Source organism: Papio anubis, chromosome 14 (genome assembly GCF_008728515.1).
Source record: "Papio anubis isolate 15944 chromosome 14, Panubis1.0, whole genome shotgun sequence".
Taxonomy (NCBI): domain Eukaryota; kingdom Metazoa; phylum Chordata; class Mammalia; order Primates; family Cercopithecidae; genus Papio; species Papio anubis.
This window is the reverse complement of record NC_044989.1, coordinates 61,902,925-61,915,137: the sequence shown is the minus strand read 5'-3', so window position 1 is coordinate 61,915,137 and position 12,213 is coordinate 61,902,925. Positions and strand designations below refer to the sequence as shown.

Sequence of the window (12,213 nt, the reverse complement as noted above, 5' to 3'; positions counted from 1 at the left end):
GTGTCAGTGAGCTGAGATCATGCCACTGCACTCCAGCCTGGATGACAGACGGAGACTCCGTCTCAAAAAAAAAAAAGTGAGAATGTTGCATAGATTACCCAAGTTAATTCTTATAATTTAGTGTTCATTTAAAAGGAAAATTGATTTCCTACTTTTTGTTTTTAAAAGTAGTATTAGGCCAGGTATGGTGAGTCAGGCCTGTAATCCTAACATAAAATGTGGCCAAGGTAGGAGGATTGCTTGAGGTGTGGAGTTCAAGGCCAGCCCCAGCAACAGTGAGACCAGGAAGAATTAGCCAGGCGCATGGTGCTAAGCACCTGTGGTCCCAGCTACTCAGCTATTTGAGGCAGGAGGATCGCTTGAGCCCAGGAGTTCAAGGCTGCAGTGAGCTGTGATGGCACCACTGCATTCTAGTGTGGGCAACAGAGCAAGGCCCTGTCTCTAAAACAAAATGTAAAAAATGTATTTTCCATTTCCCTATTCATTTTATGTATTTGTAGCATAAATGTTACTGCGCCTATTGACACTTGACAGCATTAGATTTCTATTACATGTGTTATGTTGCTTTACTGTATTAGTAATATTTTTTCGTAATTAGGAAAATCTTTCCATAATTACTTTTAACAGAATTTTTTTATTTGGGGTATTGTGGGAAATGGCTAGTTTTGTCATCGTTAATAAAAATTATGTAATTAAGTGCCAGTGAAGAACCATAGTTTGAAAGTGAATTTAATACATTAACTCATAGTTATGCAATCTCACAAGCATTTTGCTGCCTTCAAGTTGTCTGTTTCCAGCTAATTCTAATGACTAAATTTTGTATTTTCCTTCTCAACAAAAATTTCACTGAGTTCTATATATATGTTAGATGAGACTTGGAACATACAGCTCTACAACCTTAAACTGCTTTTCCAAAAATCTGAAAGCTATGAAAACAAAAAATCTTCATAATTTAACTGATTTGGTGACAAAGCCTAAATTGAACAGATGTGGGAGTATTTATAATTGTTAATTTTACATAGGTGTACCACACTACTTTTCCTTTAAAAATGTTCTAAGAATTTAATATTCTGCAACACTCTTGAACCCTGTGATTTTGGAGAATGGAACCTATAGTAGATGCTCAGCAAATTCTACATGATGAAAATTAAAATCAAGGATATGAGTATGAGTATCATGTCTTAACTGTTTAAAGAGTAGGTTTTAGTATGGAGAGATCCATAAGAGCATTTGAAATGAAAGCTTTTTCCTAAACTTCCCTCTTTTTTAAAAAAAAATTGTATGTGTGAAGTTAATGTTGTATTTCTAATATGAGCTTAATGTTGCAATTAATGTGTAGTGGAAAATAATAACACTTACATTGATTTTTGAGACAAGAGCTTGCTCTGTTGCCCAGGCTGGAGTGCAGTGGCACAATCTCAGCTCGTTGCAGCCTCCACCTCTAGGCCTCAAGCGATCCACCCACTTCATCCTCCCAAAGTGCTAGGATTATAAGAGTAAGCCACTGTGCCCAAGCCATCAATAAATTTTTATGGGTTAGAAGTGTGGTGGCTCATACCTGTAATCCCAGCAGTCTGGGAGGCTGAAGCAGGCAGATACTTGAGGTCAGGAGTTTCAGATCAGCCTGGCCAACATGGTGAAAACATGTCTTTACAAAAATACAAAAAGTAGCTGGGTGTGCCAGGCGCGGTGGCTCACGCCTGTAATCCCAGCACTTCAGGAGGCCGAGGCGGGGTGATCACGAGGTCAGGAGATCGAGACCATCCTGGCTAACACGGTGAAACCCCATCTCTACTAAAAATACAAAAAATTAGCCAGGCGTGATGGCAGGCACCTGTAGTCCCAGCTACTCGGGAGGCTGAGGCAGGAGAGTGGCGTGAACCCGGGAGGCAGAGCTTTCAGTGAGCCGAGATCTTGCCACTGCACTCCAGCCTGGGCGACAGAGCGAGACAGTCTCAAAAAAAAAAAAAAAAAGGTAGCTGGGTGTGGTGATGCATGCCTATAATCCCAGCTGCTCAGGATGCTGAGACAGGACAATCGCTTGAACCTAGGAGGTGGAGGTGGAGGCGGAGGTTGCAGTGAGCCAGGAACATGCCTCTGTAATCCAGCCTGGGCAACAGAGCAAGACTGTCTCCAAAAAAAGAAAGAAAGGGCCGGGTGCAGTAGCTCATGCCTGTAATCCCAGCAATTTGGGAGGCTGAGGAGGGCGGATCACTTGAGGTCAGGAGTTCAAGATCAGCTTGGCCAACATGGTGAAACCCTGTCTCTTATTAAGAATACAAAAATTGCCGGGCGCGGTGGCTCAAGCCTGTAATCCCAGCACTTTGGGAGGCCGAGATGGGCGGATCACGAGGTCAGGAGATCGAGACCATCCTGGCTAACACGGTGAAACCCCGTCTCTACTAAAAATACAAAAAACTAGCCGGGCGAGGTGGCAGGCGCCTGTAGTCCCAGCTACTCGGGAGGCTGAGGCAGGAGAATGGCGTGAACCCGGGAGGCGGAGCTTGCAGTGAGCTGAGATCCGGCCACTGTACTCCAGCCTGGGCGGCAGAGCAAGACTCCGTCTCAAAAAAAAAAAAAAAAAAGAATACAAAAATTAGTCAGGTGTGGTGGCGGATGCCTGTACTTGGGAGCCTGAGGCAGGAGAATCACTTGAACCTGGGAGGCGGAGGTTGCAGTGAGCCAAGATTGTGCCACTGCACTCCAGCGTGGGTGACATAGCAGGACTCCATCTCGAAAAAAAGACACGTGAAACCAAATGATGATGAGAGAAACTGAAATAACAGTTTGTTACAGGCTGGGCGTGTTGGCTTGCTCCTGTAATTTCAGCACAGAGGGAGGCCCAGGCAGGAGGATCACGAGCCTACGAGTTTAAAACCAACCTGGGCAACAATGCCAGATCCCATCTTTAAAAGTATGAATAGCACATTGAATTCATTGGATTTTTTTTTTTTTTTCTACGAGTCTCACTCTTTTGCCCAGGTTGGAGTGCAATGACGTGATCTCTGCTCATTGCAACCTCTGCCTCCTGGATTCAAGCGATTCTCCTGCCTCAGCCTCCTGAGTAGCTGGGGTTATACAGGTGCCCGCAACCACGCCCAGTTAATTTTTGTATTTTTAGTAGAGACAGGGTTTCACCATGTTGGTCAGGCTGGCCCTAAACTCCTGACCTCAAGTGGTTCACCCACCTCAGCCTCCCAAAGAATTGCTGGGATTACAAGCGTGAGCCACTACACCTGGCCAGAATTTTTTTGTAATGCCAATACTGGTGATGGGATTAGAGTATATTAACTGATTTTACTTAGTCCCTCCATTCCCACATTAATTAGTTCTCAAAATTTATTTGCATGCTACAAAAGAGCTCAACAATTTTCTTATTATGTGCAATTTTTTTAATAGGAATAAAAAAATACGTTGTTGGCCTCATTATCAAGACGTCATCTGACCCAACTTGTGTAGAGGTAAGAGTTTATTTTGGAGATTATTGGGAGAGCATAAAATCATTTAGATATTGAGTCTTTGACTACAACCTAATTCTGTCAAGACACATAGTCACACACGCACAGTCAGTCATTTGCAGTAGACTGTAATCATTTGTTTCTTAGGAGGATTGTCTATGGTTATATTCTTATTTATTATACTTAGGCTCTCACTGAATCTTTTATTTTTCCTTAGAAAGAAAAGGTGTATATCGGAAAATTAAATATGATCCTTGTTCAGGTAAGCTTTAACTTAACTGTTTTCCTCAGAAGAATTATGCTTACTATTTGAACAAAATGTTTGACCTACTTAGAAAATAAAGTATACTAATATTTGCAGAAGTAGTTATGGTATTCTTACAGTATTAGGTGACCTACTGTCTAGTATTTGAATGTTAAAATTTGCTGTGGCAGGGATCATCAAATAACGTTAAAGCCATCATTTATGTGGCTGCGGTGTGGACTGGACTTTATGTTGAATTCTTTTCTTTTTATTTTCTTTTTTTATTTTTTATTTTTTTTTGGAGACTGTCTCACTCTGTTGCCCAGGCTGGAGTGCAGTGGTACTATCTCAGTTCACTGCTGTCTCCGCCTCCTGAATGGCTGGAATTACAGGTGCCTACCGCCATGTTTGGCTAATTTTTTGTATTTTTAGTAGAGACAGGGTTTCACCGTGTTGTCCAGGCTGGTCTCAAACTCTTGACCTCAGGTGATCCACCCACCTCGACCTCCCAAAGTGCTGGGATTATAGGTGTGAGCCAGCACCTAGTCGGATTGTTTTTTAATTTTGTGATATGCCTGTGCATGTTCCTTTGCACGTTATCTCTCTCAGTCCTTTGATTTCCTTGTCCTTCTAATTGATTTCCATGCTTAGTCCTTAAACTATCTATGTAGACTACATTTATAATTTTTGTATTTATCTGTTTTCTGTAGTAATATAATTTTTTTTTCAGAGAACTCTGGTATGTGTTGGAGGAAAAAACAGTAATTTCTATTTAAATAAGATTTAGAAACATCCAAGTTTCCAAAAATTTTAGTGTATTCAGTAATTAACTCCAGCTTTTATTATACTTTAGAGCTTTCTGTCAGCCCGTCTCTGATTGGGGAGAGGGAGGAGAGAATATAAAGAAGGTTAACATGTATTTTTATAATCTGAGAAATCCCTTGTGTGTGATATAAAGAGTCCAGACTTGCATACAAATATAATGCAGTTGATGAGGCTTTTGGTTAAAAGTTTTTTCAGGCCTGGATTGCAGTGCCTCCTTTCTTCTAAATTCATATATCCAAACCCTACTACATTTCAAGGCTCAAATTTCATCCAATAATAAACTGTGTTAACCTGTCACTTTTTACCACCAGTCGTTAGTTAGATCCTTGAATCTCCTAGGATAATTTCTTTTTTTCTTTTTTGAAATGGAGTGTCATTCTGTCGCCCATGCTGGAGTGCAGTGGCGCCATCTTGGTTCCCTGCAACCTCTGCCTCCCAGGTTCAAGCAATTCTCCTGCCTTGGCCTCCTGAGTAGCTGAGACTACAGACCTGCGCCACCACCCCCGGCTAATTTTTGTACTTTTAGTAGAGTCAGGGTTTCACCATGTTGGCCAGGCTGTTCTTTTCTTTCTTTCTTTTCTTTTTCTTTTTTTTTTTTTTTGAGACGGAATCTCGCCCTGTTGCCCGGGCTGGAGTGCAGTGGCCTGATCTTGGCTCACTGCAACCTCCGCCTGCCTCAGTCTCCTGAGTAGCTGGGATTACAGGCGCCCGTCACCATGCCTCACTAATTTTTGTATTTTTAGTAGAGACAGGGTTTCACCGTGTTGTCCAGGCTGGTCTCGAACTCCTGACCTCGTGATCCTCCCACCTCAGCCTCCCAAAGTGCTGGGATTACAGACATGAGCCACTACGCCCTGCCTGACCAGGCTGTTCTCAAACTCCTGGCCTCAAGTGATCTGCCCACCTTGGCTCCCCACAAAGTACTGGGATTACAGGCGTGAGCAACCGCGCCCGGCCTCCTAGAATAATTTCTACGTATCTCTCAGGCAGATACCGAGACAGACCCATTAGACAGATTGGAGCTTTCATTAGCATAATTGAAAAGGGTCCTACGGTGATTAAGATAAAAGACTTTATCTGTGTTTTGTTTTCTACCCAGTGTGGGGAAGAGGGTGGCACATTTCTTCCTTTAATAAAGGAGGAGAAAATGAAAAGTGGTTTATCCTTACTCCTGCTTTTATCCATTACATAGTTTCTTTGAAGGTTGTTTTATTTGCCTTTGAGAAATGAAGTGCTGTTAACATTTCGTGTCTTATTTTAGATACTGAAACAAGAATGGCCCAAACATTGGCCAACTTTTATCAGTGATATTGTTGGAGCAAGTAGGACCAGCGAAAGTCTCTGTCAAAATAATATGGTGATTCTTAAACTCTTGAGCGAAGAAGTATTTGATTTCTCTAGTGGACAGATAACCCAAGTCAAATCTAAGCATTTAAAAGACAGGCAAGTAATAATTATGTTTTAGAAGTTTAAAGTAATTTCTCAAACAATTTCAAGCAATTTGGACGTAAATTGTAGATATTTTAAGGAACTGGGATCAGTAATACGTTAAATTGCTTGTAGTGGTTTTCAACTACAAATTAAAAAATAGTCCTAGACAGGGCCTAATAATTTGCCTCTGGAGGTTGAAAAGTGAATTGTTCAAGATACACTTTAGGAATTGTTTTGTATGGTAACTAGTTAATAGGTTCTAAGCAAATGATTTGTGCCCAAACATACATATTAGTTATTTTATTTTGTTTTGAGACAAATCTTGCTCTGTTGCCTGGGGTGTAGTGCAGCGGTGCAATCTTGGCTCACTGCAAACCCCGCCTCCTGGGTTGAGGTGATTTTCTTGCCTCAGTCTCCCAAATAGCTGCAACTGCAGGTGGGTGCCACAGCGCCTGGCCTCAAATCAGTTATTATCTCTGCTTCTTGTCATTTCCCCAATTATTATCAATAGTGTTCTTTTTAAAACAAAATAAAACAAAAAACTAGACTTGCCTCTAATAGTAAGCAACCAGTATGAACTATAGGTACACTTCCATTAAGTTTTAAACATTTGTTGTAGTCATTAGGAACACGGGAACATTTTTCTCCCAGTTTGGTGTATAAGCTCATTTAGGATTTCCGCTGTATGTAATGCCATTTGTCTTATTTTGGAGAGTTTTCAGTATCTTATTTAAAGATACTAGCTTGATTGTATCTATCACCATTAAATCTACAGTCACCATTTAATCTACATTAAATCACTAGAGTGAATGTAGATTTAATACCTGGGTAACTTTTAATGAAGTTATTGGTATTTTAAATGTGTTTAAATAAACGATACAATTTTGCTGAGGGAGAGCATATAAATCGAACATAGTCACATCTTTAATTACCAGATTGCTGAAGTTTGGATCTTTTTTTTCCCCTTGGGTTGCCCAGGCTGGTCTCAAACTCTTGAGCTCAAGCAATCCTTCCGTCATGGCATCCCAAAGTTCTGCGATTACAGACCTGAGCCACTGTACTGGACCTAAATCATTTTTATTATTATAAATAACTGATATTTATTTCTGTGTCCTCTAAACCTGATATTTTTGTGGGTTTTGTTTTTTTTTAGCATGTGCAATGAATTCTCACAGATATTTCAACTGTGTCAGTTTGTAATGGTAAGTGCTTTAAATTTCATGTTTAAAAATAACAATAATAGGAAAGCAATTATTTACAAGTGTGTTTTATTTTAGGAAAATTCTCAAAATGCTCCACTTGTACATGCAACCTTGGAAACGTTGCTCAGATTTCTGAACTGGATTCCCCTGGGATATATTTTTGAGACCAAGTTAATCAGCACATTAATTTATAAGGTACAGTGAATACATTTCAGTTATTTGTCACTGTATAGCTGCATATGTTCTTTTCACATGTAAAGCTCTCATCTCTGCATTCTAAACCATTTTCAACCTTGTTTCTAACATGAGGAAACTGCTCAGAAGAAATTTCCCATGTTTACACCTACTAAATTATTTAAAGTGAGTCTCAAGTCTGATTCTGCCACTTATACCATGTAATTTTATGAATTCATTTTGAACAATATTTGATTATATTGCCATCTTTTAGTTGAGTATATAAGTTACAGTGAGGTAAGTCAAGTGCTATTTCTGAAAAATGAAAAGTTCATCTTTTAACTGATAATTTAAAATTATACCATGTTATGTCGTCTTTAAGTTCTACAATGGTTTAGCCTGGGCAACATGGTGAACCCCCGTCTCTACTGAAAATACAAAACTTAGCCAGGCGTGGTGTGGTGCATGCCTGTAGTCCCAAACATTGGCCCAACCTACTTGGGAGGCTGTGGCAGGAGAATCTCAAACCCAGGAGGCAGAAGGTGCAGTGAGCCAAGATCATGCCACTGCACTCAAGCCTGGGCAACAGAGCAAGACCCTGTCTCAAAATAAATAAATAGTCGGGCGTGGTGACTCACACCTGTAATTCCAGCATTTTGGGAGGTCGAGACGGGTGGATCACGAGGTCAGGAGATCGAGAGCATCCTGGCTAACACGGTGAAATCCCGTCTCTACTAAAAAAAAAAAAAAAAATACAAAACATTAGACGGGCATGGTGGCGGACGCCTATATTCCCAGCTACTCGGGAGGACGAGGCAGGAGAACGTGAACCCGGGAGGCAGAGCTGGCAGTGAGGTGACAGAGCGAGACTCCGTCTCAAAAAAAAAAAAAAAGTGTATATATACACATATATAATAAATAAAGTTCTACAGTGGTTTATCCAGAGATAATCACTGTTAACGGTTGTATTATATTTTCAGTTGTTTTCTTGACTGATGTAATGAATAAATTAAGTATCTAATTGGAACATTATAACTTAACCTCTTCAACTTCGTAGAGTTTGGTAACATAATAATGGATTTATGGTATTTGAATGATGAGTTTATTGCTTAAGTTATGTAAAAACCTTTCTATTGTCAACAGTCCTATAGAGAACATTCTCAGACATAAGATATTATGCAATTGTTGAAACATTTACTTTCTTTAAATATTTTAATGTTTAATTAACAGATTATTAAGGTTTTAATGCCCCCTGAATTCCCAACCCCAGACGATAGCTGTTTATCTTCTCAACAATAGAATATGTAAGCCAATTTTCCCATATTCTTATTACTCTTAGATATATTGACCATTTCCCAAAATCCTAAGCAATCACAAGTTTTAGGTCCTGTGTAATTACACAGAAAGTATAACATTCCTAAAAGTCATATCACAGATTCTAGGAAAGTTGTTATGGAGCCTTGTTATTTTAGATGTCTAAGGACACATCAAAAGAAAACAGTTTAGGCCAGGCGTGGGTGGCTCATGCCTGTAATCCCAGCACTTTGGGAGGCCGAGGTGAGTAGATCACGAGGTCAGGAGATCAAGACCAGCCTGGCCCAACATGGCGAAACCCTATCTCTATTAAAAATACAAAAATTAGCCGGGTATGGTGGCATGCGCCTGTAGTCCTGGCTACTCGGGAGGCTGAAGCAGGAGAATCACTTGAACCCAGGAGGTGGAGATTGCAGTGAGCCGAGATCAAGCCCCTGCATTCCAGCCTGGGCGACAGAGCGAGACTCTGTCTCAAAAAAAAAAGTAATTTGCTCCTAAAGCATTTACTGTATATTGGGTAGGCAATAAAATTTCCTCTCAGTATATCTGCAAGATAAAATATGTTCATTCACTTGGCTGTTTTTGACATCTACGCCTATACTTAATTGTTAAAGCTTTTTCCTTTTAATTGTGAATTTTAAGTAAAGTGTGTGTCAGGCCAATTAATTTTATGGTTCCCTCCCCCCTTTTAAATAGTTCCTGAATGTTCCAATGTTTCGAAATGTCTCTCTGAAGTGCCTCACTGAGATTGCTGGTGTGAGTGTAAGCCAATATGAAGAACAATTTGTAACGCTATTTACTCTGACAATGATGCAACTAAAGCAGGTAATACAATACTATCTTGAAAATTGACTGGATAATTTTAGTGCTTTAGAAAATACTGAATTCCAAATGAGTTATTTTAGAACAACGTATCATAGATCAGCCATAATCTTATCTTATATTTATTACATAAAATTTGTAGTAAGCTACAAATTGTTAATGATGTTTCCAAAAATTTCTTAAAACTCAGGTTTGGGGTGTGTTGTGGTAATTTATTTTTGCACAGTTTTGGAGCTCGGTCTTTTGGGAGATATCTGACCAGACAATGGGAAACCTGGGAGTTGTTCCTAACATTGTGTCTGAAGGAATTCTTTTCAGCCCTAGTTTGATTGGTTATCTATTAAATGATCTAGAAAGTTATTTATAATACTGTGTTCATGGCCAGGTGTGGTGATTAACACTGTAATCCCAGAACTTTGGGAGGCCAGAGTGGGAGGACCAGTTGATGCCAGGAGTTCGAGACCAGCCTGGATAACATAACCAGACCATCTCTACAAAAGATTTAAAAAATAGCTAGCTGTGGTGTTGCATACCTGTAGTTCCAGCTACTCTGGAGGCTGAGGCAATAGAATCGCTTGAGCCCATGAGTTCAAAGTTAAAATGAGCTATGGTCACACTACTGCACTCCAGCCTGGATGACAGGACAAGTCCCTGTCTCTTAGAAAACAAGGAAAGATAGATTACTGTGTGTGTTTGTGATCTGAATGAATTAATTCATTATTTTTACATTTTCAGTGTCAGTGAGAAAGGGATTAAGTCCAATACTAGAAAAAATGTAAAGGCTGTGATAGCCTTACTAGTTGCAATGTAATTTATTTGAGAAGAGTCAAAATCTAGGTCTTAGAGATCTAAGAATAGGTATACCGGACCTAGGAGTTCTATATGTGCTTTAATATTAGCAAAAGGGTGTTGGGATCTTAGGGCTTAAAAATAATAGTGTTGGCTGGGTGCAGTAGCTTACACTTTTAATCCCAGCACTTTGGGAGGCTAAGTTGGAAGGATTGCTTGAGCCAGGAGTTCAAGACCAGCCTGGACAACATAACAAGATACGGTCTCTACAAAAACTTTTTAAAAAATTAGCTGGGTGTGATGGCACATGCCTGTGGTTCCAGCTATTTGGGAGGTGCTGAGACTGATTGAGCCTAGGAGGTGGAGGCTGCAATATGCTGTGATCATACTACTGCACTCTAGCGTGGACAGAGTGAGACCTTGTCTCAAAAATAATAATAATAAAATATAAATGTCTTTTGTTGTTTTATGAAATGCAAACTGATCATCCCTTTTTAAATTTGCAGATGCTTCCTTTAAATACCAATATTCGACTTGCGTACTCAAATGGAAAAGATGATGAACAGAACTTCATTCAAAATCTCAGTTTGTTTCTCTGCACCTTTCTTAAGGAACATGATCAACTTATAGAAAAAAGATTAAATCTCAGGGAAACTCTTATGGAGGTAAGCTGTGTGGAGCCTTTGCTTCTAAAATTCTGCTCTACCTACTAATAACTCTTAAAAGTGCCTTTTTTCTAAAATGTATGTACCTTTTGAGATTTCTTATTACTTAATACTTGACCTGTGCATGATACATATTCTTAATTCTGAATTACAGTCATAAGCCCAGTTTTCTGATTTTATGTTCTCCATAAAGCCTAGGACTAAACATTTATAATCAAAATTAAATTACTAATTATTATATCATTTCTAAGGTTAAAATTCCAAAGACTTTATTTTAAAATTTCACTTTTAATTCAAATAACATACATTTGTTCATTTAAAGATACACAATTCAGCGTGTAATCCCAGCACTTTGGGAGGCAGAGGCAGGTGGATCACTTGAGGCAGGAGTTCGAGACCAGCCTGGCCTACATGGTGAAACTCCCATCTCTATTAAAAATACAAAAAAATTAGCTGGGCGTGGTGTCACGTGCCTGTAATCCCAGCTACTCAGGAGGCTGAGGCACGAGAATTCCTTGAGCCCAGGAGACTGAGGTTGCAGTGAGCCAAGATCACAGTACTGCACTCCAGCGTGGGTGACAGAGCAAGATTCTGTCTGAGGGAAGAAAATACATACATATATATATATATAACATAAATATACACACACACTCTTCAGTGGTGTATTAGTATATATACAATGTTATACCACCATTAATACCTAGATCCAAAACATTTTCATCACTCAAAGATGACCCTTTACCTATAAAACAGTCACTTTCTCCTTTGTTCTCTCCCCAACTTCTGGCAACCATTATTTTGGTTTCTGTCTCTGTAGATGTATCTATTCTGATTATACCATATAAAGGGAATCATACATGTGACCTTTTTGTGTCTGGTTTCTTTTATTTGGCATTGTGTTTTCAATGTTCTTCCATGTTGTAACCTGTATCAATACCTCACTTTTTATCATGGCTGAGTAATATTTTCATTGTAAGAATATTCCGTATTTTGTTTGTTCTCTCCTCTGTAATGGTACATTTGTGTTGTTGATACCACTTGCCTATTGGCACTCAAGGCCTTTTAAATAAATGTCATTCCGTTAGGAGACATGATAAAAATACGTATTGATCAACAACTATGTGAGAGATTTTTGATGTGCTTTAGGGCATGTCAGAAGAAGCAGAGTTACTCCAGAGTTTACTGTCTGTTTGATAAGTATTGAAATCTGAGTTGTGATGAATAAAACATGAATTTTTATTTTCCCTTAAGGTGTAACAAGTGAAAAGCAATTTGAAGTTGGTAATGTT

The 12,213-nt window shown here is 39.4% G+C and overlaps 1 protein-coding gene across 3 annotated transcripts in view; it reads left to right on the top strand.

Annotated features, from left to right (window-relative positions):
* The window catches only part of XPO1 (exportin 1), a 58,237-nt gene that overhangs the window by 29,838 nt on the left and 16,186 nt on the right, over nucleotides 1-12,213 (top strand). For all 3 annotated transcript variants that reach the window (XM_003908703.5, XM_017947567.3, XM_009184279.3), the window contains 7 exons: nucleotides 3,400-3,461; nucleotides 3,676-3,720; nucleotides 5,789-5,970; nucleotides 7,112-7,160; nucleotides 7,236-7,355; nucleotides 9,345-9,473; nucleotides 10,766-10,924. In XM_003908703.5, coding sequence (XP_003908752.1) covers nucleotides 3,400-3,461; nucleotides 3,676-3,720; nucleotides 5,789-5,970; nucleotides 7,112-7,160; nucleotides 7,236-7,355; nucleotides 9,345-9,473; nucleotides 10,766-10,924 — 746 coding nt within the window. The remainder of the gene's footprint in view (nucleotides 1-3,399; nucleotides 3,462-3,675; nucleotides 3,721-5,788; nucleotides 5,971-7,111; nucleotides 7,161-7,235; nucleotides 7,356-9,344; nucleotides 9,474-10,765; nucleotides 10,925-12,213) is intronic.